Source organism: Helianthus annuus, chromosome 17 (assembly GCF_002127325.2).
Source record: "Helianthus annuus cultivar XRQ/B chromosome 17, HanXRQr2.0-SUNRISE, whole genome shotgun sequence".
NCBI lineage: Eukaryota > Viridiplantae > Streptophyta > Magnoliopsida > Asterales > Asteraceae > Helianthus > Helianthus annuus.
Window position 1 is genome coordinate 30,594,065 of NC_035449.2, and position 26,550 is coordinate 30,620,614.

At 38.9% G+C, this 26,550-nt stretch overlaps 2 protein-coding genes across 2 annotated transcripts; both read left to right on the forward strand.

Moving 5' to 3' along the window:
- The first annotated feature begins 3,276 nt into the window (after positions 1-3,276).
- LOC110912476 (tetraketide alpha-pyrone reductase 1) lies at positions 3,277-5,217 on the forward strand. The gene is made up of 5 exons (XM_022157210.2): positions 3,277-3,435; positions 3,665-3,834; positions 3,910-4,261; positions 4,346-4,538; positions 4,948-5,217. Exons 1-5 carry the CDS (start codon positions 3,324-3,326, stop codon positions 5,087-5,089), a joined length of 969 nt encoding a protein of 322 aa, XP_022012902.1. The 5' UTR covers positions 3,277-3,323; the 3' UTR covers positions 5,090-5,217.
- A 1,180-nt stretch (positions 5,218-6,397) lies between these two features.
- LOC110914203 lies at positions 6,398-6,880 on the forward strand. The gene has a single exon (XM_022159013.1). It carries the CDS (start codon positions 6,398-6,400, stop codon positions 6,878-6,880), a length of 483 nt encoding a protein of 160 aa, XP_022014705.1.
- The last annotated feature ends 19,670 nt before the right edge of the window (positions 6,881-26,550 follow it).

Here is a 26,550-nt window from a genome sequence, read left to right on the forward strand (position 1 = left end):
ATCCAGTTGCGTAAAACGCAATGGACAAAAAGAGTAAAAAATGACTTTTTTTCTAAAACGCAGTGGACAAAAAAATACAAAGAAAATGTCCTATTTCTAAAACGCAATGGCCAGAAAACACAAAGAAATGTCTTTTTTTTTAAACGCAATGGCCTAAAAACATAAAAGAAAGTGTTCTTTCTAAAACGCAATAGACTGAAAACACACAAAAATGAGTTTTACCTAAAACGCAATGGACTAAAAACACTTCAAAATGTTTTTTTTTTCTAAAGCGCAATGGCCTAAAACACAAAAGAAAGTGTTCTTTCTAAAACGCAATTGACTAAAAACACATAAAAATGTGTTTTACCTAAAACGCAATGGACTAAAAACACCTCAAAATGTGTTTTTCTAAAACGTATTGGACCAAAAAACACATAAAAATGTGTATTCCTAAAACGCAATAGATAAAAACACAAAAGAAAGTGTTTTTTTTTTTCTAAAACGCAATGAATTAAAAACACATAAAATGTATTTTACCTAAAACGCAATGAACTAAAAACACAATAAAATGTGTTGTTTTTAAAACCCAATGAACTCAAAATACAAAAAACAATGTTTTTTCATTACTTTGTAAAACGCAATGACTCAATTCAAAAACCCAGATCGTAAAAATGCAATTCAAAATTTTCTTACATAGATAGAAGCCGATTTCTTTAACGATTGACGAAATTTGAATGTTAGAAACACTTATCAGCGATCGAATCGAACGAATCGAGTGTTTCGCTTCAAAATCACGGGAAAAAATGAGATATTGTATGAAATTAAACTGGGTTTCTTCAAAAAAGTTGAAGAACACATTGATTGGGTGTTTGAATAATTGATTGGTGACGTAAATCGCACTGTAATGTAGTGATTATTAAGATAGAAAGTGAAGAAAAGGTTGAAGATGGTGCATTTTGAAAATGGTGGGTTTTGAAGTTACAGAGAGAAGGAGGAAGAAGATTGGATAAAATTGACTAAAATTCTCTTTCCTCTTTATTTTAAATTTTGTCACATGTTATAATCCTATTGTTTTCTATCATTTCTAGCCAAAATAAACTTTTTATTTTTATTTGATCCTTCCATGTACTGATCAATGTTTTAAAAACCGGTAAATACCAGCCGGTTATACCGGTATTACCGTTTTCGGATGTAAATCCGGTACGAAACACCCCGGTAAGTAGGAGAAACGGCATAGACTTTGTACCGCCGGTAAAATCCGGTATACCGGTTTGAACCGTTATACCGGTACCGTCTCAGGTCTGTTTTTTGGTTGGGATTTTACTTTTTATCATCCCATCTCCATGTTTACTCTTAGCTTTAACCTAACAACTTTTAATATTTTATCTCCATCGATCAAAATTCAAAACTTGCTTCATCACTCCCCATCATTCGTGACTTGTTCCATTTAATATTTTATCTCCATCGATCAAAATTCAAAACTTGTTTCATCACTCCATTATTCGTGACTTGTTCCAGACTTTCATCACCCTCATAGTTTGTTCCAGATTTCTATTTTAATCCAATTTTGGATTATTTTTTGAGATAATGTTGTAATTTATGAAATTACACAATTTACTAGTCAACCCGGTTGAACCACCCGGCACAACCCGGTTCAACCGGTTAAACCATTTTTGTGCCTAATCCGGTATGATTAAAAAACCGGATTTTAAAACATTGGTACTGATTATTCAAAAGGTGAACTCGTGTATGAAGCGGTAGGATTGTGGAAAAAAGTAAAGAAACGAGTCACTAACTCCAAAAAATTGACTAACACCTAATGAGCCACTAATAAGGATGCGTTAATATAGACATGTGTTTAAAATAAGGGAAATTTACTAAAATAGTCAAAATTAACAAAAAAAAGTTTTCAAAAATAGATATCACATTTTAGCCTTCACCAAAGTAATCAAAACGTTTATTTCCTCCAATCAGAAGCTGCCACATTAGCTACACCGGTTAAGACGACTAAGATTTAGCTTACATTTATTGGTAAAAAGCGCCATCTAAGCTTACATATTTGGAGAAAAGTGTCAGCTAAGCCCGTTCTTTAGTAAATGCTAAATTCCATGTTTCTTTTTTAAATTTTTTGGTCAACTTAAGTATTCTGATAATTTTCCCTTAAAATAATCTCACCTCCCCCTTTCATTGTTATGAGACTAGTATTTTAGTATTTGCAACAGGATTACACCAAAACATAATAAATAAATGTTCAAATAAAATTTACCACAATAAGAGTTGGAAATTTAAGCATTGCATACCTCATATCATAACAATAATTGTAAAGAACCCTTTGATCTGTTGGATGTCACGAGTCTTTAGCTTGTGCATTGACCTGTGGTTTAAAGAAATGAAAATATAACAGTATAAAAGAAATTTAAAACAACAATATGCTACAATTTCCTTTTTCCCCCTTGCTTAAAACCAAAAAAGGTTTTCCTGCTCCTATCGAAGGTTTAGGGCAATGTATGTCGGCTGTGGAATATCGGGCTATCCTCAAGTACCGTTTAATGATACCCCTTTTCCCGGTTGATGACTCGTGTCTTGTATGTCGGAAGTGTTGCTTGGATTCTTTTGGGGAGCATGCAGTCCATTGCAAAGAATTACCGGGCTTTGAATATCGACATGATTTAGTTCGAGATGTGTTGTATGATGTCCTTAAGCGAGCAGGGATCTCGGCAAAAAAAGGAAGCTCCGGTGAACTTCTTGACTGATCCATTAGAAGGGAGATCTACGCTACGGCCCGCTGACATTCTTGTTTTTGGATGGGAAGGAGGGAAACACGCGTGTGTCGATTTGACAGGTGTGTCCCCCCTCGTTGGGCTAAGGGACCACGGGTTTGTGGCGGGACAGGCGATAACCAAGGCAGAGGTGGGCAAAGTAGCTAAACACGAAAAAACTTGCATCGAGAATCAGCACGTGTTCGTCCCGTTCGCTTTCAATACATTTGGCGCTCTCGCCCCTGACGCGGTGTGGTTCCTAAAGCGGGTTCAACATGTGGTAAGCACTAACACCGCACATTTTAAGGGGCAGAATTTTGTGTTTAGCAGGGTAGGGTTTGCTATTCAGAAAGGGGTAGCGACGCAGCTTGTTGCTCGTCTATCTGCCGTTAGTTTGTAATCATATTACATTTTAATGATCAAATCAACAACAAAAGTACAAAAAAGGTTTTGTGTTTAAAATAATAAACTTCATAATTATTATGTGACTTAACTTCTCCATACCACCATGTGAAACGTTCTGGCCACCTGCACCTGTATATATATTTTACAAATATCACATCATTTGGCATCATCAAAGTTATGGAGCATGGCACGGTTTGTGTAACCGGTGCATCCGGTTTCCTAGCTTCTTGGCTCATCAAACGACTCCTGTTATCTGGTTATCATGTCATTGGTACCGTTAGAGACCCTGGTATGTGCTATCGTGTTCAATCTAGTTATAAGTGGAACGATTTGGGATATATATATTATCTCTAACGGGTCAACAGAAAAACTTTAAAAGTCCAAATGTTTTATTCACAACACTAGATTGTGATTGTAGTTAACACACCAATTACTTGTAAAAAAAAAGCGTTACGGGTCAACCCAAGCTGTTTTGAACTATACAAAGATTACATGTGTTTTTGTGCTTAAATTTGTAGGAAATGAAGCAAAACTAGCTCACTTATGGAACCTGCAAGGGGCAAAAGAGAGACTCCGCCTTGTGAAAGCCGAACTAACAGAAGAAGGAAGCTTTGACAACGCGATCATGGGGTGCGCAGGCGTCTTTCACATGGCCTCTCCTGTTCTCGGACATATTACTGATCCAAGGGTATGCTTATACCTTCATTAAGTTTAATCATGATGCTATCGTTTATTCATTTTCTTAAACGCGCACATTTTGCAGGAGGAGATCATAAATCCAGCTGTGAACGGAACACTAAACGTGTTACGTTCATGTAAAAAGAACCCGTCTCTAAGACGAGTGGTTTTCACCTCATCATCTTCCACAGTCAGGGTCAAAGACAACATTGACTCTCAAATACCTTTGGATGAGTCATGTTGGAGCTCTGTTGAAATCTGTGAAAGACTCAAGATTTGGTATGTACTGTCTAAAACCATGGCTGAAAAAGCAGCATGGGAGTTTTGCAATGAAAATGGGATCAATTTGGTGACTGTTATGCCATCATTTGTGGTGGGACCAAGCCTACCTCCCACTTTATGTTCTACAGCGTCTGATATCTTGGGCTTGCTTAAAGGTGAGGCCCAGGCCCAGGCCCAGTATTTACGAACCGGTCGATTTTGGTTGTATTTTTTTTTTATTAATTTTGTAATGAAAACAGGGGAAACAGAGAGGTTTTATTGGCATGGAAGGATGGGATATGTTCATATAGATGATGTTGCTCTCTGCCATATTCTAGTTTACGAACATGATGACGCTGAAGGGCGATATTTGTGCAGTTCAAACGTCGTTGATAACAATGAACTCGTGTCGATTCTGTCGGCGCGTTATCCCACACTACCAATTCCAAAGAGGTACAAAATTTGTATTCTTAGACCACCCGTAGTGGGCGTGATTTTTAAAACAAATTGAAAAAAAACGCCCCAAAATGCCCCCACTTCCATTACACTAGGCGTTATTTTTAAAAAAAGTTTCAGAAAATTGAGTTTGGCGTTATGAAGAAAACGCTGCATGTGGCCAATGGGCATTATTCTCATGTTTGACTAGCCAATGATCATTTAGGTTGCTTTTTTTTTGTTTAATGATTGGAAGGGGCATTATTTGGGCATTATTCCCACTACACCACTTTTGCAATAACGCCCCATGCTGACTGGACTGCCACGTGTCGGATAATGCCCCATGGTGGGGGCATTATTTTTCTTAACCACTACACATGGTCTTACTGTTATTATTATGGAAGACTGAATGCAAATTATGTTTAAGGTTTGAGCAGCACGACCGACCATATTATGAGCTTAGCACTGCAAAGATCAAGAGCTTAGGGTTCAAGTTCAAGACGATTCAAGAGATGTTTGATGATTGTATCACGTCTCTTGTGGCACAGGGCCATCTTTCTATACCTTAGTTAAGCTAAATGGTACCAAGTATCTTAATAAAAATAACCAAGAATAATGTAGCATCAAGTTGGCGTGTAATATGTATCTCCTTAAATTTTAAATAAAACCATAAAGACTGGAAGATCTGCCTAGTTTACTGTTTTGGACCCATGACTGTGACTGTTGGAGGGAACTCGGTCGGTCCAACATGAAATACTCGGTTTAAGGTCAATGACTCTTTTATATGCAGTTCTTGGTATAATGTATATGCGCGTCTTCATTTACATTTTTTGCCATTAAGTTTAATAGATTTAGTTAGGATTCAAACCAACGCACATAAATTGATCCAAACACACCCGAAAGCTACAACAAAGAAAGAATTCTGGGGGTTCCCATGAATGAATTTTCATGTAAGTCGCCTCCTCGCATTAAGTTTGTTACTATTACAAGCAGTAAATTGAGTTCATTCAGTGTACAGTCACTTTGTTCTTTACCTAACGATAGAAACTAGGGGCACTTGGCATTAATTAATGATATGGAGTGATCAGCTACAAATAGGCAAAAGAGGTAGAAAAATGCCCAACTTAAAAAAGACATAATTTAGTTAGGGTATGTTTAAAGTTACGCGCGATAAGCAATGGACGAAAAGTTCTTTACAAGAGAAATCATGTGTAAAACGTCAAAGACATTTTGGCTCAATCGTTTAGCCTCAATTTCAAAGTCAAAATTTTCACCCTGGTCGGAGTCAAGTCTGGGAAGGAGACCAAGCACACCATCCCCGGTTCCAGGGATAATTTTTTCACCACAAATCAGTTACTACTCACCGATCCTTAAACACACACATATACATATAAATAGGGTAGGGTTCATGCGAGAACCGCGAGAACCATTGTGAACAGGGGGCAATTTTGTAAATAACAAACAACTTTTAAAAAAACTCGCTTACCTGATTCCTTTTACCATCGGACTTCAATCAGTAATTAAACTACATTTAATAAAAACTTTCATGTCCACTCTCTCCAACATCTGATTAGATCCAGATCTCTCAACATTTCTAAACATTCAACCTGAATCTCTCAACAATACTCAACAGTTATTGTGGCGAGACAAGTTATTCTTGGAGGGATCTTTTCCCAGTCCTAAATCAGATTGATAATGTCCATACTGATCCGAATAAGCATGACAAGTTATTGTGGCGAGATGGAGATGAGTTTAACGAGGTTACTACTTCGGGGGTGTGGCATTCGATTCGCTACAGAAGTCCGGAGGTGGAATGGAGTAGTGTTGTTTGGTTTGCGCAATGTATTCCAAGGCATGCTTTCCTGATGTGGTTAATTATGAGGGGTAAACTGCTGACTCAAGACAAGATTTTGCAATGGGGGATAGAGCGAAGAAAGAATATGAACATGATGTGCTGCTTATTATGTTATCAGAATAATGATTCTCACAGCCATTTGTTTTTTGAATGCACATTCTCGGCTCAAGTGTGGGTTTCGGTCAGACAAAAGGTTGGTATGGATTCTGTTCATCCGAAGTGGACAGATATTGTAGATTGGTTAATGCCCCGGGCTCGGTCAAAGTCTGTTGCCAACTATGCTGCTCGTCTTCTGGTTGCGGCTAGTGCTTATATTATCTGGCAGGAGCGTAATGCTAGAATTTTCATGAATCAATTGAGGCCCCCGGAAGTGATAAGCGAAGTTATTCTAAATCCGGTTCGGTACAAGCTTATGGGCGCGAAGCTGCGAAAGACTGCTAATGTGCAAAGGGTCCTTGCGGAGTGGAAGATTGGCGGCAACACTATCAGCGATGATGGTGGCTAGATTGTTTTATTTTGTGTTGCTTCTTTTGTGTCCTAGGTTGGTTGTCTAGGTGGTTTTTTCTTTATGATTGTATTTGTCCGGTTTGGTGTACTTTCATGAGGTATGTCTCATGTTAGAACTAGTGTAGGTTCTCTACACTACTTGGTTTATTGGTTGTGAATATATAGAATCACCGGGGTAACCCTTTACCAAAAAAAAAAAAACAATACTCAACAGTTCGTCCCTAAATCTCTCAACAATACTCAAAAGTTCGTCGATTACATCATCATCTCGAATACATCATCACTTCACCATCATCAGTTCACCATATCGAAGCATCGAAGCATCTGGATTGAGATTTTATATCAGATTTGAGATTTTACCTTCAGATAGTCATATAATCGAGGTTAGTTCCCAAATTTCGTCCAAAGTCAGTCGTATAATATATATTAGGAACATAATCATCGATCGTACATTCTTCATCCATTCGTAATTAGGGCAACGTGATTATAAGCATTGTGGATTTTTAATCCGTTCATAATTAGGGCAACGTGATTATAAAATAGATGATTCAATGAGCGTGTCATAGTGAATTTGAGCAAATAAAGTTAATAATATCATTCATGTGCATATTGAATTTGAGCAAATAACGTGATTATAATGCTAAATATGATGGGCAACACGAAATTTGATTTGGTAAGTGTTAGGGTTTTTTACTGAATTATAATTATTGATAAGTTATGTCATGTTAATGCACATGTGCATAGCTATAGTTATGCACATGTGCATAATTTGACAGAATATGCTTACACGGAACAGGATAATAAGGTAATGTTGTGATCTATATAGATATGCACATGTGCATATTTTTCTAACAGAACAGGCTTACATAGAACATGTTGATTAGGTATAATTGTGTGATATATAGTTATGCACATTTGCATAGCCTGACAGAATATGATTACACATAACAGGATAATAAACTAAATTTGTGATCTATATAGTTATGCACATGTGCATAAATTGTTATAATAGGTTAATATGCACATGTGCATAGTTTGCAATAATAATTTAACAAGGTAGATAATGTTGATGCATATGACTTTGAATAGGAGTCTCACCTATGCATCAATGATCTGTAATCGGTATTTAGTTTTATCTAGGTGTTTTTTTGGTGTGATATACAGTTATGCGAATGTGTATTTCATCTTGGAATATGTTAATAAGGTATAATTGTGTGGTATATAGTTATGCACATGTGCATAGATTGACAGAATATGTTAATATGCACATGTGCATAGTTTGTCAACATAGGTTATTAAGGTATTTAATGTTTATGCACATGTATATAATGATGCATGTGTGCATATCTTATATATTGATCATAAATTAATGCTGATACACATGCTCATTGTAGATCATCGATGGAAAAAAAAACATGGATTAACATATGAAAGAGTTAAGCAAAGATGAAAGAGTTAAGCAGATGTTAGACGAAGAGGCGTTGAAGCAATAGGAATGCTGGGGTGTGCTCAACAACTGGAAAAAGGAACAGACGATATGATGTTATGGATGTTATATGTGGGTGACTCAAGGACATGAAACACGTAGTGTTTGTTTTTTTTTCTTTTTTGTGTTTTTTTTTTTTTGTTTGGGCAGTAGTAAGTGGCTAACTGATGTGGTGTGTGTATATTTGGTTGACAGTAGTTGTATAGGATAGATTATGTATGGATGCATATGTGCATTATTCAAAATTAGTAATCATATGTCGATGTATTATGTATATCAAAGGATGTATTATGTATATTAAAGCGATGTATATACGTATCAAAGTGTGCTGGTATGTTGTTAAAAAATATGTATGGGTAAGAGCATTATTAGAACACGTATATTGCGCGTGTGCATCATTTTTCCGTATCAAATAACCATGTTAAGTTAAATAGAAAAACATGTATGCACATGTGCATCTTTCTGTCAATACAATAAGTTTGGTAATGCACATGAAAACAACTAAAAAACATAATCAAAATGTAACTTTGATAATCCACATCATGACAACTAAAGAAAACAGAATCAAAGTGAATACTGATTGGAATTTGTTTATCGCCATAAATAGTTAATTCAAGAATCATAAATTTGTGTTGGTCGATTTACGACGTCTGGTTGAACATCTAAGAACGATTGTAGCTCGTTATCAACTATAACGTAATCAAAATAAAAGTCTTTGAGGTTGGCAAATTGGGGTTTCATTGTATGTAGTATAATGTATGAATCACGTTCACCGATAAATAGACGTACGTCTCTCGTATGTACGTACGTCTCGCGTATGTATCTGGAACAGTTTTTGAAATCTTCTATCGTCTGCATCACCCTTATCATCCTATATTTTTTGAACATAACAAGATGCCATATATTCAAACCATAACTTTAGACATGAACTACAGAAGTACACTTACATTAAACATATAAACTCCTATTTTTCTATTACATTCACACCACTGGTGTACCACTCTTCAATCACTAAATTCTCCATTTTGGCTATGACTTTCATCCACAACAGAGTACACTAATTGACTTATTCCAGTCTTCTAGTATTTAAACACTGCATTGTCACACCCCTAATTTCCACGTGTCACCGGTGGGCCCGGTGGGGGATTGTCGTGACGTAGTTGATATCGTCATAGTCAAACAACACAAATTATAATGCACAGCGGAAGCAAAGATAGATTTATTTCAACTTAAAATTATTGTAATATCCAAGTATCACAAAATGTCGAAATAAAATCCACAGGCAGAATCAAACAAAAAGGAAACTTCATTTCAACAGACTTCACGCATCCTAAGCTTGCGAGACTTCTATGGATGCTTAAGGAGTGACCAGCCTATTGCGCGTAGTACCTGCACTTAGTCTTTTTGGAAAATACGTCAGTTTACACTGGTAAATACAATTCAACTGACTCATTTTGAAAAATGTTTAAAATTGATTTAAATGCACGTGGCATAAAACTTTTTATAACTTGGGATAATTATTTGCTTAATAATCTTGTAAAAGAATTACATGTTTGTTCTGCGTTCAGTAGCCCAGGTCGTGTCGGGTTAAAACTCAATAGACACACCACTTAATATAAATCGCCGCGAGACTCCTCCCGTGCCGACGATTATATGCAATAAAATGCACTACGGGTGTACGCCTACACCCGTGTGCTAAGGTCGTGGCCATTCATGGAATGATGCCAAGGATATCCGGGACATGGTCATTAAACCCCCAAAGGCGTTAAACAAACAAAACAGCATTTTCAAACGAGTTAATTTGACAGCACTTAACCATCAACTGGTTAAGGTCAATTCCCCGACCAAGCGGTATTTTATGTACCGTACCCCAAGCCCGTATAGGGAAAATAAGTTAAATGTATTTACCTGAGCAAAGTATAAACCAAATATAACGAGTGCAAGTAGCTTTTACTGGGCTCCTAGATCTGGAAATTAAGGTTTTAATAACCTATTAGAATCCTAACGGGTCTTAAGCTTAGACCGGTTAGTTTTATATAAAGATTACGGTTTTAAACGCACAATAAGGTGAAGACCGTTTAAGAATGTGGTTTTGACCCAACAACCTTGCACACTTGTTTTATATGGGTAATATAATCACATTCTGAATTTTGAGACCAAAAAGATATGGTTTGACCCGTTTCGGCTATAAGGGTCAAATTAGCCACATAAGCCGATCCGAACGCGTATAATGCGTAACGAGTAACCATAGGAGTCAAATACAAGTTTCTGAAGTTATTATGCTTGAAATATGTTGTGATATCAGAATGATACCTTCCATTATGCCCCAAATGATTTTAGACCAAAACTATGACTCAAAAGGGCGTTTTGGTCATTTTATAAGGTGTAAAAAGAGTTAAATTAATAACCTGAGTTACAGGTCTGATTACATTAGTAAATATATTTAATTTACTAAGTTATAACAGTAGGGTATCAAAATTATGTGAAATTTATTGACTTTAACCTTACTATGCACCGTAGGGGCATTTTGGTAATTTCACAAGTGCCTAAAAGGTCAATTCTGGAATTCTGAGTTCAAAACATTTGCCTACTATTTAAAAATATAAAAGTATACTAATTACATCAGTAGGTTCAAACCCTTATGCTAAATAAGGTCCTAGTGCACACTTATGTGTTAAAAATGCCTAAAAAGGCGATTTGGAGCCATTTCCGGGTTTTCTGTAAAAAGCTGATATTTTTAATATTCCAGAAGGCTCAAAATAATTTATTTATCATAACAAATCAGTAGAAATTGGTTTGAGGTCAAAAGGTTTTGTAAAACTCATTTTATGGCTAAAAAGGGCAAAACCGGCATAAACCGAATTAATCTTAGAACACTAAGTTATGCTCAGCCTAAAAATAAATAAAAATCACCAAAAATCCCAAAATATTATTTTATAACAGTGGGTAAAAAGTTTGGTATAAAAATTTGGGTTTTAGTAGGCTATACGTAATTTACGCCATTTAATTAGTAAAGAAGCTCTTAATTACGCTATTGAGCATAACTCTTAATCTGGACCTCAATCTGACTTCAAATTTTGGGTGCAAGTTTATAAATCAGCAACTAAGGTGCCTACCCTTTTACATTTTCAAAAATCACGTTTTAAGGTCAAATGGGCATAATGGTCAACATATAAGCGATTAACGGAAACATGCACGTGAATAGGATATCCAATGAACCAAGTTGTATAATCTCAGAGAGTTATACTAACATGTAAATAGGTTCAAAAGAAGCTCTAAGGCAATCCTATTCTTGGCTTAAACGGGTCAGAACTGAAAGTCAAAGCAGAAGTCAAACTTTGCGACATTCGGTTCCAAACCGAGCCTAAACTGAAAATTGTCGAGTTGAACATGTTGGAACATGTTCTTACATTAATTACCAAGTTATTTTAATGATCAAACAGATTGCATGTAACCTACATTGCTAATTATGCATTAATTCGCAAATAGTCATTTCTGTTGACTTTTTATAATGTACTTTGACTCGACAATTAGCATAGTTAGAGTGGGATTCTGGAATTACCCTTTTAAGGGTTTGTTACCCACATAATTACCTACTTAAAGGTACTTTTAATTCGGGATATTAGTGAGTAATTATGGACTAATCCCGAAGTCAAACCTTAATTACGATGGTTTGACTTTTAGCTAATTAACTAAGCTAAAATGGATTAAGGGAGGTTAAGGACACTTACAAGAGTCCTAAGAAGGATTATGGAGCCTAAGAAAACTTGATAGCTATCCAGGAGCTCCAGAAGTGAAGATGCAAATGAATGATCAAATGGTCACAACTCTTGACCCTTATATAGTGCATCCATGAGCTCAAGATCAAGACATGCAAGTCTACAATTGATGTGTGATCACCCCAGGTGTCCCTATGTGGCTAAAAACTGCCTAGCAAGTCCCATGTTTCGAAAAACCACTATTTAAGTCGGTGCAACAGGCTGAACAGGCAGCTGTCCAAAACCTGCTGCCAGCGACAGCCTTACGGACCGTAAGCTTAAGGCCTTGCGGTCCGTAAGCATCTCTTGCGGACCGTATGCTGAAATGGTTACGGTCCGTAACCGACCTTTGCTGAAATCGCCCAGGTATCCTCCTTACGGACCGTAAGCCTTGAGCCTTGCGGTCCGTAACCGTTGGTCAGAGGACAAAAATTTGTAAACTTTTAAGTCTTGACCATGCAATCAAACCATTTCCGAATTCAGTCCATCTTTTTCAGTAGTGGGGCCATTGGCTCAGCCATTGCATGCTTGGATAGATCTTACATGTTTCCTCCTTCATGTGACCTTTTATGGGACTTGTAAAGTGACGGAAACACCAAGAACAAGTCTTGGATTCCCATTATAGTTAACAAGCTTCATAATTATTCTTGATTCCATTTACAAGGATTTTATTTAGTATTTTCAGTAGTAACAAACCTTATTAATCCAAAGTCCATAATAATAAAGATGGAACTTTATTTATTTGGAACCAACCGGTTATCATGTAGGATGTTTATCAAATGATTTAAGGATCTTGGGATTTATAAAATTCAGGTCGCTCAGAGGTGATTTAATAACATGTCGCCCTTGGGTCGTTCAGAGGTATTTTAAATATCATGACGCCCTTTTTATTAAAAATCCTACCATACATCTTTTTATTTGATCCGGTTTTCCTGACAAGTCTGTTTCTCATGACACGTGTCTTTATTTCAATGGACAGGAATTTCCGAGGTGTTACATCCTCACCCCCTTCAAAGAAATCTCGACCTCGAGATTTACTGAAACAATTGAGGGTATTTCTCTTGCATTTTGGACTCTAACTCCCATGTATATTCAGGACCTCTACGAGCATCCCATTTTACCTTGACAATAGGCACAAGCTTCCTCCGAAGCTTCTTTACCTGTCGATCCTCAATCTACACAGGTTTTTCCGCAAATTTTAAGCTCTCGTCTATATGCACATCCGTGTGTGGTATGACTAGCGACTCGTCAGCTAGACATTTCTTTAGATTGCAGACGTGGAATACATTATGAATACCATCGAGCTCCTCAGGTAAGTTCAACTTATAAGCCACTGATCCTACACATTCGATGATCTCGAAAGGTCCTATATACCTTGGGCTTAACTTACCTTTCTTGCCAAATCGCATCACCCCCTTCCAAGGTGATACTTTGAGCAAAACCTTATCGCCAACCTCAAACTTGAGAGGCTTTCGCCTTTCATCCGCATAGCTCTTCTGCCTATCTCGAGCAGCTTTCAGGCGGTCACGAATTTGGACAATCTTGTCCGTTGTCTCGAAGACTAAGTCAGGACCTGATAATTGCGTATCACCCACTTCTGCCCAGCAAATGGGCGTTCTGCACTTTCTACCATATAGTGCCTCGAAAGGCGCAGCCTTAATGCTAATATGGTAGCTATTGTTGTAGGAGAATTCGACTAATGGTAAATGCCTGTCCCAACTTCCTCCTAGATCAAACACACATGCACGCAGCATGTCTTCCAACGTCTGAATGGTACGTTCACTCTGCCAGTCCGTCTGAGGGTGGTAAGCCGTACTGAAATTCAATTGAGTGCCCAGAGACTGTTGGAAACTCTTCCAGAAAGGAGATGTGTATCTAGTATCCCGATCCGAGATAATAGATACTGGCACACCAAGCAAGGCCACAATCTTATCTACGTACAATTGGGCTAGCATGTCAGAGCTGAAGGTCTCTCTAATGGGCAGGAAGTGTGCTGACTTAGTCAGTCTATCAACTATGACCCATATAGTATCATTTCCCTTCGGCGTTTTAGGCAATTTGGTGATGAAGTCCATCGTCACCATTTCCCATTTCCAAGTGGGAATTTCAGGCTGTTGCAGTAAACCTGACGACTTCTGATGTTCAGCTTTGACTTTAGCACACGTCAAGCATTTAGCTACATAAGCAGCTATAGACTTTTTCAAGCCTATCCACCAATAATTCGCTTTTAAATCCTGGTACATCTTATCAGCTCCAGGATGGACATAATACTTGGAACTGTGGGCTTCCTTGAGGATAACATCACGAAGTCCTCCATATACAGGAACCCATATTCGTCCATTTAATCTCAACATTCCGTCTTTATCGTAGGACAACTGTTCTTCAGTTACTCCTAATTTCTCCTCGGAATAGTTAGCTTCCAACACAGCTTCCTTTGTGCAGCTAACAACCTTTCATTCAAGCTGCTCTTAATTTCAATGCTCTTGGCATTGATCCTTATCGGCTTCACTCTTTCCTTCCTGCCCAAAGCATCTGCGACTACATTAGCCTTGCCTGGATGGTATCTTATTTCACAATCATAATCGTTCAAGGTTTCCATCCATCGTCGCTGCCTCATGTTCAAATCTTTCTGATTGAACAGATGTTGAAGGCTCTTGTGGTCAGAGTAGATCACGCACTTCGTCCCATACAGATAATGCCTCCAAAGCTTTAGTGCAAATACAACGGCACCCAACTCTAAGTCATGGGTGGTGTAATTCTTTTCGTGCACCTTTAATTGACGTGAAGCGTAGGCTATGACCTTGCCCTTTTGCATTAACACACAACCCATTCCGGTGTGTGACGCATCACAATACACCACAAATTCTTCAATGCCTTCAGGTAGAGTCAGTACTGGAGCGTTACTCAACTTCTGCTTCAAGATATCAAAAGATTCTTGCTGCTTAGGCCCCCAATTAAAGTTAATGTTCTTACGTGTTAACGACGTCAAGGGTGCATCAATTCTTGAGAAGTTTTCGATGAAACGCCTATAGTATCCAGCCAAACCTAGGAAGCTACGAATCTCTGAAGGTGTCTTTGGCTCTTGCCAGTTCATAATAGCTTCTATCTTTGCGGGATCCACTTGGATTCCACGTTCACTCACCACATGACCAAGGAACTGGACTTCGCGAAGCCAAAATTCACATTTTGAAAACTTGGCATAGAGCTTCTCTTGATGCAGTAGCTTAAGAATGCACCGAAGATGCTCCTCATGATCAGCTTGGTTCTTCGAGTAGATGAGGATGTCGTCGATGAAGACGATGACAAATTTATCTAGATAAGGCTTGCATACGCGATTCATGAGATCCATGAATGCGGCAGGCGTGTTAGTGAGCCCAAAAGGCATCACTAGGAACTCGTAATGACCATAACGAGTCCTAAACGCGGTCTTATGTACATCCTCCTCCTTGACTTTCAATTGATGATAGCCAGACCTGAGATCTATCTTGGAAAAGTAACTCGCTCCCTGTAGCTGGTCGAATAGATCATCGATTCTAGGCAAAGGATATCTGTTCTTGATAGTAACCTTGTTTAGCTCACGGTAATCAATGCATAGACGCATTGATCCATCCTTCTTTTTGACAAACAGAATTGGCGCTCCCCATGGAGATGAACTAGGTCTAATAAAGCCTTTAGCTAGCAAATCATCAAGCTGTGTCCTTAATTCCTTCATCTCTGTTGGTGCTAATCTATACGGTGCTCTGGCCACTGGTGCAGCTCCGGGGATGATGTCAATCCTAAATTTCACCTGCCTATCTGGTGGCAAACCAGGTAGTTCCTCTGGAAAAACCTCGGGATAGTCAGAAATGACCGGTATGTCTTCGATCCTGGGCTTCTTCTCGTCAATGGTTACTCGTGCCATATAAATGACACAACCCCTACTCGTGCACCCGGATGCCTTAAGCATGGCCACACGCTCTGGCATTCCGTGTTGAGTATCTCCCTGAATAGTGAGTGGCTCACCAGATGGGGTCTTGATTACTACCTGCTTCTTGTTGCACATTATCTGGGCTTGGTTACGCGATGACCAATCCATCCCTATTACTACATCAAAGCCTGCTAGCTTAAAGGGAAACAAGGACAAAGGAAAAGAGTGGTTCCTAATGGATAGGACACATCCATCTAATACAGTCGAAACTGTTTCTATTGATCCATCAGCTAATTCCACTTCATATTTCATACTTAGGACTTTAACAGGTAATTTCAACAGTTCATAGAACTTATTATCTACAAAGGACCTATCCGCCCCAGAGTCAAATAAAACCCTTGTGTAGACATCATTAACGAGAAAAGTACCTGTTATGACATTATCATCCTGTATAGCTTCCTTTGCATCCATGCGGAAGACCCTTGCATTAGTCTTCTTTCCCTCTTCTGCTTTCTTGGCAAGCTTCGGGCAGTTGGGTCTAATATGTCCCTTCTCATTACAATTGAAGCAGGTGGCATCCTTAAGTTTCTTGCAATCTAATGCCTTATGATCCGGGGACTTGCAAATCCCACATAGTTTCTGCTGAGATTGGGACCTAGACTCCTGCCTACATTTCCCGAAATGGTGCTTCTTACAAACTTTGCACCTGGGCTTCTCACCCGACTGTTGATCTCCCTTCTTGCATCCCGACCCTTTCTTGTGGTCGTCATTGCCCTTCCGCTTCTTATCTGAGCGTCGCGAACCATCATCTTCGCGTTTTCGTTTCTCGGCATCTGCGGCCCTCAGTGATCTCTGTCTAACTGCGTCTTTTGTAAGGGACAGAGATAGGTCAGCCACTGATCGAAAAGTAGTGGTCCGAGAGGCCTTGACGCTTGATTTAATTTCTGGGGCCAGACCCCCAATGAAACGGGCTATCCTCTTTGGTTCAGGTGTTACAAGATAGGGAACCAGCCTCGACAAGGTATTGAAGGTTGTGAGATAAGCCTGGCAGTCCAGGTTCTTCATAACCAGAGATAGGAAATCAGACTCTATTCCCTCGACCTCGTGCTGTGGGCAATAATTCTCCTTGATTAGGGCAACAAATTGTTCCCAAGACATGTTGTATAGAGGCATTTTCCCGGTGGCTTGAATCAACGACTTCCACCATTGCAGGGCATCACCCTTGAAAGATTGCGTCACAAACTTCACAATATCTTTTTCAGCACAGCCACTTATATCCACTACTGTCTCCATTTCATCAAGCCAAGTCATACAGTCTACTGCCCCCTTCTCCCCAGTGAAATCCCGGGGTTTACAAGATACAAAGTATTTATACGTGCAACCCTTGGCACGTGGGGCATCATAAAGCACAATCTTCTTGGAATGATTATCATTTTCATTCGAAGAATGTCTATCATCCTCCTTCTTGGAGTCCTCCTTCTTGGATTCCTCCTTTTTAGACATGGGTTTGACAGAAGGTGGCTTGCTGTGAGCCTCTGAATGAGTCTTAGATTTATTATGCGGTGTAGACAGGGTTCTACTATGGGTCCCACTGTACTCACTGTACTGTCTTTCTAATGCCTTTGTAACCGCATCATCCACCAGTGCTTTCAACTCCGCACCAGTTAACTGTATCTTTGCATTATCGTGGTTTTCTACCGGACGACTATTCACTTCATCCGACCCCGCCATGTAGCTTCAATTGCTACATATAAACAATAATGGGCAAGGTTTTATTTAATAGCTAATACAGTATTTTATGTATTTTATTAACCATGGTTTTAAATAGCCATTGCAGGTTAAATTATTAATTAAACATAAATTCAGGGTCTGCATTATAACCCTATATTATAGTTAAGAATTAACATATAACTTAGTCACAAGGACAGTGTTAGCTTATAACCCGGATTCTTACAGAATCAAGGCATTAGGGTTTGAATCACAGTTCATTTCCCTATTCTAGACAGTGAGTTGCAGACTCTAACTGTCTCTTAGTCCCTAGGACATTAATTATTACCCGTAGGCACTTCATTCCCAAGGAATGGACATTTACTTACAGGGAATTTCAAATTAACCCAATTTTCAATGATGGCCCGTGTGACTTTTATTGTGTCACAATTTGCCCACTATGTTAACATACTTACAGATGTTAACAGAATTTAGAATCTTCTAGACAGGTTCTACCATCTTGGCCATATCTGCAACGACACGTGGCTAGGTCTTACCCCTTAGATTCTCTTTATAACGCAGATCAATCCTAAGTTGAGACGTTAATTATGGACCTGAATCTAATTATGGAGATACCATCTTGGCCTTGTCTTAAAATGACATGTGGCTAGGTCTTGTCCCTTTTTAGATTTTGCCATTTTACACAAATGGTAGGTCTTCTTTATTTTAGGAAATGTTATTTTCATTTTTATTTTAAGTTTATTCATATACTTATTTATAACAACAATCATAAAAATTTAAATGCAACATTTCACTAAATCAAGATTCAACAGTACATCATTTGCCCAAAACGGGACTTCTACAACAACATGCCCACGCAGGGGCGAAATACAACAAATAAAACAACAATCAAACCCACGCAGGGGTCAACTGAAAGACATGCCCACGCAGGGGCAGAATACTAAAAGACAAGCTCACGCAGGAGCTGAATACAGAAACATAAAGTCCACGCAGGGACTGATTACAACTAAGCAGACAAACATCAAAGGTCCTTAATGACCCCTCCTCTTAGACTTCCCCTTTAGCAAGTCTGACAGGCCCTTGAAGAAGCCTTGCCGCTCCCTGCGGTCTTCTCGAACTTCCTGTTCGACTTGATGCAACCTCTCAAGAACCTCCTGCTGATGTTCCGGCGGAATCAGCTGTGGCTGCGGCGGCTGGTACATAGGTTGAGGCGGTGGTGGATGCTGGTACCCATAAGTCGGGTAACCAGTGGTCCATGGTCCTCCGTATGGTCCTTCAGGATGAAGAGCGTTGTAGTCCCGAGCTACTTGACATGGATCGATCTCCGCATAGCCGAAGTTGTAATGAGTATGCACTGGCTGCTCAAAGGGATTATACGCTGCTGAACCAGCATATGCAGGGATTGGGTTGTCAAAACCCAACGGAGGTGCCATAGGCACTGAGTTGATTTCTGGAATGGGGCTTGATGGACCCCCCAATTGTGGTTCTTCCTCTTCCTCCTGAAGTGGCGGATAATGGCTGCCACTTGATGGTTGGGGTGTGCTGATGGGGACACCCCCTCGCACGGACATCCGTGCGTTTGATCTCCTCCGCCTCGGTGGCTCCGGAGGCGGCTGCTGTTCCACTGGTGGTGGTGGTGGTGGCGGAGTAACTGCCACGAAACGAGAATCCTGAGAAGGATCCTGTTGCTGTTGCTGCTGCTGCTGGTATGGGGACGAGTGGTGTGAGGGGGTAAAATACCAGTCGATGTTTCGGAACCTCTCCTCGTAGCTGGCTGGACCGCGATAAGGCGATCCGTGAAAAGATGATCCGTCAGAGATCTCTATCGGGTGATTGGGCGTCCCTGTAGCAGGCTCCATAGGGTCAGTATCCTCGTCCATATTGTTTTCCCCATAGAAGTAGTCTTCCGATCCAAGTGGGTTAAAACCCACGGGTTCTGGAAAAATGTTGTCCGGGTTGAACCGGCTCTGGAAGGTTGGGGTTGGGTCACCAAAGGAGTGGTGAGAGTTGGATCTCTGCAGAGGTATGAAAGAGGGTGGTTGCTCATTGGGCTCATTTTCTGACTGGGGCCCAAATGAATGTTGGTAAGAAGGTGAAGAGCTGAGGGAAACTGATCGTCTCCCGGGTTCAACATAGAGCCTCCACGGCTCTTGTGGACTAGTGCTCATGGTGATGGACAGGGTACGCCAGTGCGAAAGCCCGGCTTCGTGGTCGTGACCCGTGACAGGGGCCGTGCCTCGTCCGCGAAGAAATCTTGGTGGCATGTTGACCTGCATACAAGTTTTAGATAACCACAATATAATAAAATAAGACCCAAAAATAAAACAGAGTTTGTCCTATGTTCTTTGTCTAGACTCGGAACTCGAAGAATGTGCAATTCGTGCACTGAGACTAAACACAAAAGGCTAGTGTTTAATTCACTCAGTGTTGGCTCTGATACCAACCTGTCACACCCCTAATTTCCACGTGTCAGCGGTGGGCCCGGTGGGGGATTATCGTGACGTAGTTGATATCGTCATAATCAAACAACACAAATTATAATGCACAGCGGAAGCAAAGATAGATTTATTTCAACTTAAAATTATTGTAATATCCAAGTATCACAAAATGTCGAAATAAAATCCACAGGCAGAATCAAACAAAAAGGAAACTTCATTTCAACAGACTTCACGCATCCTAAGCTTGCAAGACTTCTATGGATGCTTAAGGAGTGACCAGCCTATTGCGCGTAGTACCTGCACTTAGTCTTTTTGGAAAATACGTCAGTTTACACTGGTAAATACAATTCAACTGACTCATTTTGAAAAATGTTTAAAATTGATTTAAATGCACGTGGCATAAAACTTTTTATAACTTGGGATAATTATTTGCTTAATAATCTTGTAAAAGAATTACATGTTTGTTCTGCGTTCAGTAGCCCGGGTCGTGCCGGGTTAAAGCTCAATAGACACACCACTTAATATAAATCGCCGCGAGACTCCTCCCGTGCCGACGATTATATGCAATAAAATGCACTACGGGTGTACGCCTACACCCGTGTGCTAAGGTCGTGGCCATTCATGGAATGATGCCAAGGACATCCGGGACATGGTCATTAAACCCCCAAAGGCGTTAAACAAACAAAACAGCATTTTCAAACGAGTTAATTTGACAGCACTTAACCATCAACTGGTTAAGGTCAATTCCCCGACCAAGCGGTATTTTATATACCGTACCCCAAGCCTGATACGTGGTCGAAAACTTGTTATCGTTTGTGCTTAAGTTGATGTTTTTACATAGCTTTTAATCTTGAATAGCCTACTTTTATATCATATATTTACATATACATGTTTCTTTGTTTGAGTGGACCATTAGCTACGTATTGTAGAACTTGCGACTTTTGATACGTTTGAGACCATAGACCGAATACAAGCATGAGAATAATTAAGGCATTAGGTAAACCTTTTCCGTTTACACCATTTATATATCCTTACCAAAAAAAAAAAATTATCCCTTAGTAGCCAATTTTGAGCCTAACCCTTTCGTTTGACCACCCTTTAGCCCATAACCTTAAACCTTTTTGTTTTTAACCCGTGTGATGGAAATTCGATTATAGGAGTCAAGTTTGTATAGTTGTTTGTTTGTTTGCATATAAAAAAAAGAGAAAAATCGGAAAATGTTATGAAAAAGACGAGAAAATTGTTGAGAAAAGAACAAAAATATGTGTTCTTAGTTGAGAAATAAAAGGTGAAAGCTTGTTGCCTTCTAGTTTGATATTGGTAGTTAGTTGTGCGTAGATTAGTTGTTTTGTAATAAAAAATCAAATTTGCATCACCTTAGCCACTTTAAAATATCCTATTTCCTACCCTTAGCCTAGCCCTGTTACGACCCGTTCAAAGACCTTATGACTTGTGCTTGATATTCGTGTTCGGTGGTGGAGAATGATTGAGTTGCAAGCCTATGCGGGTACGTGTTTTAATTGGTTTTGAGCGACTAATTGATTGAAGTGCTAATACATTATACACATTAGCCAAGTTATAAGCCGAGTGGAGAGAACATTGTGAGGGATGTGCATGACTTGTTAGTTTTACGGGAGGGTTAATCTTGGATAACCATTTTTTTTGTGATTAGTCACTTCACCGTTAAATATGTTGAAAATTGTAAACAGTTTGAACTTTAGTACGACAATTGACCTTAACCTTCGTCTCGGGAATGGGGAGTGTATTCGTTGTTCGACCCACGTGAAAGTGAAAAACAGATTTGCTTGAGGGCAAGCAAAAGACAAGTGTGGGAATGTGATACGTGGTCGAAAACTTGTTATCGTTTGTGCTTAAGTTGATGTTTTTACATAGCTTTTAATCTTGAATAGCCTACTTTTAATGGGATTTGTGTTTTACAGGTCTAAAAGAGTTTAAGGAGCTAATCGGGAGCTAAACGGAGCACCGGGACGTGAATCGGATCAACCGGGGATGTGAAATGAACAAAACCGGGTTAATCACGAAGATTGGATGTGTTTTGGGAATGTTAATGGATTTAAAATGAATATATTGGAAGATGGCATGATAGAGGGCTGAATTACGAGTACGTGGGCGAAAACGGTGAGTAAAACGGAGCTATAACGAAGAAGTTATGAAGAAAACAGTTTCGGACGAAACAGGAAAAACTAGAGGGCGTTGGGGACGGGCTCTAAGCCGTCGCCGACGGGCTCTAGAAAGTTTCGTCGTGAAAAAATGCCCGTAAACAGCCAAACAAGCCGTCGGGTGATTTCAGCAACTGGGGAGGCCGTCGCCGACGGGTCCCAGGCCGTCGGCGACGGGTTGTGGTCTCCTGAAACGCGAAAAATTGGGTATCTTTGATATAGGAACGATTCTAATTGGTCTTGGGGCATTCAATTCGTAAGTTACACTCACTTTTGAGTTTTGAACTTGTTCTTGGAGCCATATTCATCAATCTTTCACCTACCATTCCATCTTGAATTCCATCTATCATCACTATCATTGGAAACCATCATCATTCATCACAATCTTGATTCCTAACCCTAGCCATCAATCCATTTATCCATTCACCCATCATCATCCATCACCAACCTTCATCATTCACCAATCATCCAATCAAGCTTCAAGATGAATCCTTCCGCATTCCAAACATCCGGTGATCAAGTTGCATCAACCATGATCGGCTAATCATCTCGGTTTCACCCCGGTGTAGGTAGTTGTTAATTCTAGGGTTTCGAATTGTTCTTGTTTTAACTTAGTGACAATTTGTATTTGATTTTTGAAACTCTTGATAATAGTGTTACATTTGTTGCGAATTCGTGAATTGTCGAGCGATGTTAAAAGTTATGACTTCACGAAACGGTGATATGTAATTGTGCATTATCATTGTTAGGATTTACTTGTGTTGATTACAAAGTGTCTTTTTGTCCGTTCTTCGGGGCGTTGATAGTTAGTAGCACCTAAGTCACGGTACACTAAATCCGTTAATCAGATGCATTTGAGTTAAAACTAAAACTTGTAGAAATCCTAGGTTAGCAATTACCGAAGCCGGGTGTGATTCCTTTTTATTATTATTGTTCTCGTATCCAACTTTCTTGCAATCGTTAAGTAGTAGTTGTTAATTAAGTAATTCAATTTCAGTAGTCCAATTTCACATCTTTCTATTAAACAAAAATATAAAAATATCTGGCAAGCTTCATAATTGTGACAATTCTTTATAATTCAGTCAAATCCATACACAAACCACATACTCTTCGTGGATCGACCCCTTACTACCACTAACACATTGTTAAGGGTAATTTGGGCTTATAAATATTATCTTTGACCGGAGCGCGACACTCCGATCAAAGCCCGTATAGGGAAAATAAGTTAAATGTATTTATCTGAGCAAAGTATAAACCAAATATAACGAGTGCAAGTAGCTTTTACTGGGCTCCTAGATCTGGAAATTAAGGTTTTAATAACCTATTAGAATCCTAACGGGTCTTAAGCTTAGACCGGTTAGTTTTATATAAAGATTACGGTTTTAAACACACAATAAGGCGAAGACCGTTTAAGAATGTGGTTTTGACCAAACAAGCTTGCACACTTGTTTTATATGGGTAATATAATCACATTCTGAATTTTGAGACCAAAAAGATATGGTTTGACCCGTTTCGGCTATAAGGGTCAAATTAGCCACATAAGTCGATTCGAACGCGTATAATGCGTAACGAGTAACCATAGGAGTCAAATACAAGTTTCTGAAGTTATTATGCTTAAAATATGTTGTGATATCAGAATGATACCTTCCATTATGCCCCAAATGATTTTATACCAAAACTATGCCTCATAAGGGCGTTTTGGTCATTTTATAAGGTGTAAAAAGAGTTAAATTAATAACCTGAGTTACAGGTCTGATTACATTAGTAAATATATTTAATTTACTAAGTTATAACAGTAGGGTATCAAAATTATGTGAAATTTATTGACTTTAACCTTACTATGCACCGTAGGGGCATTTTGGTAATTTCACAAGTGCCTAAAAGGTCAATTCTGGAATTCTGAGTTCAAAACATTTGCCTACTGTTTAAAAATATAAAAGTATACTAATTACATCAGTAGGTTCAAACCCTTATGCTAAATAAGGTCCTAGTGCACACTTATGTGTTAAAAATGCCTAAAAAGGCGATTTGGAGCCATTTCCGGGTTTTCTGTAAAAAGCTGATATTTTTAATATTCCAGAAGGCTCAAAATAATTTATTTATCATAACAAATCAGTAGAAATTGGTTTGAGGTCAAAAGGTTTTGTAAAACTCATTTTATGGCTAAAAAGGGCAAAACCGGCATAAACCGAATTAATCTTAGAACACTAAGTTATGCTCAGCCTAAAAATAAATAAAAATCACCAAAAATCCCAAAATATTATTTTATAACAGTGGGTAAAAAGTTTGGTATAAAAATTTGGGTTTTAATAGGCTATACGTAATTTACGCCATTTAATTAGTAAAGAAGCTCTTAATTACGCTATTGAGCATAACTCTTAATCTAGACCTCAAACTGACTTCAAATTTTGGGTGCAAGTTTATAAATCAGCAACTAAGGTGCCTACCCTTTTACATTTTCAAAAATCACGTTTTAAGGTCAAATGGGCATAATGGTCAACATATAAGCGATTAACGGAAACATGCACGTGAATAGGATATCTAATGAACCAAGTTGTATAATCTCAGAGAGTTATACTAACATGTAAATAGGTTCAAAGAAGCTCTAAGGCAATCCTAATCTTGGCTTAAACGGGTCAGAACTGAAAGTCAAAGCAGAAGTCAAACTTTGCGACATTCGGTTCCAAACCGAGCCTAAACTGAAAATTGTCGAGTTGAACATGTTGGAACATGTTCTTACATTAATTACCAAGTTATTTTAATGATCAAACAGATTGCATGTAACCTACATTGCTAATTATGCATTAATTCGCAAATAGTCATTTCTGTTGACTTTTTATAATGTACTTTGACTCGACAATTAGCATAGTTAGAGTGGGATTCTGGAATTACCCTTTTAAGGGTTTGTTACCCACATAATTACCTACTTAAAGGTATTTTTAATTCGGGATATTAGTGAGTAATTATGGACTAATCCCGAAGTCAAACCTTAATTACGATGGTTTGACTTTTAGCTAATTAACTAAGCTAAAATGGATTAAGGGAGGTTAAGGACACTTACAAGAGTCCTAAGAAGGATTATGGAGCCTAAGAAAACTTGATAGCTGTCCAGGAGCTCCAGAAGTGAAGATGCAAATGAATGATCAAATGGTCACAACTCTTGACCCTTATATAGTGCATCCATGAGCTCAAGATCAAGACATGCAAGTCTACAATTGATGTGTGATCACCCCAGGTGTCCCTATGTGGCTAAAAACTGCCTAGCAAGTCCCATGTTTCGAAAAACCACTATTTAAGTCGGTGCAACAGGCTGAACAGGCAGCTGTCCAAAACCTGCTGCCAGCGACAGCCTTACGGACCGTAAGCTTAAGGCCTTGCGGTCCGTAAGCATCTCTTGCGAACCGTATGCTGAAATGGTTACGGTCCGTAACCGACCTTTGCTGAAATCGCCCAGGTATCCTCCTTACGGACCGTAAGCCTTGAGCCTTGCGGTCCGTAACCGTTGGTCAGAGGACAAAAATTTGTAAACTTTTAAGTCTTGACCATGCAATCAAACCATTTCCGAATTCAGTCCATCTTTTTCAGTAGTGGGGCCATTGGCTCAGCCATTGCATGCTTGGATAGATCTTACATGTTTCCTCCTTCATGTGACCTTTTATGGGACTTGTAAAGTGACGGAAACACCAAGAACAAGTCTTGGATTCCCATTATAGTTAACAAGCTTCATAATTATTCTTGATTCCATTTACAAGGAGTTTATTTAGTATTTTCAGTAGTAACAAACCTTATTAATCCAAAGTCCATAATAATAAAGATGGAACTTTATTTATTTGGAACCAACCGGTTATCATGTAGGATGTTTATCAAATGATTTAAGGATCTTGGGATTTATAAAATTCGGGTCGCTCAGAGGTGATTTAATAACATGTCGCCCTTGGGTCGTTCAGAGGTATTTTAAATATCATGACGCCCTTTTTATTAAAAATCTTACCATACATCTTTTTATTTGATCCGGTTTTCCTGACACGTCTGTTTCTCATGACACGTGTCTTTATTTCAATGGACAGGAATTTCCGAGGTGTTACATGCATGATTTTGAAAACCTTCTCATTTCTGCTCGACCATATGATCCATAATGTAACCATCAATATGCAGTTGACTGCCTTTTTCT

Excerpts from the sequence above, each read along its gene's own strand:
- LOC110912476 (XM_022157210.2), top strand. The coding sequence starts at position 3,324 with ATGGAGCATGGCACGGTTTGTGTAACCGGTGCATCCGGTTTCCTAGCT. Across the intron at positions 4,262-4,345 it reads TATCTTGGGCTTGCTTAAAG|GGGAAACAGAGAGGTTTTAT; the intron begins GTGAGGCCCAGG and ends TAATGAAAACAG. Across the intron at positions 4,539-4,947 it reads ACACTACCAATTCCAAAGAG|GTTTGAGCAGCACGACCGAC; the intron begins GTACAAAATTTG and ends ATTATGTTTAAG.
- LOC110914203 (XM_022159013.1), top strand. The coding sequence starts at position 6,398 with ATGAGGGGTAAACTGCTGACTCAAGACAAGATTTTGCAATGGGGGATA.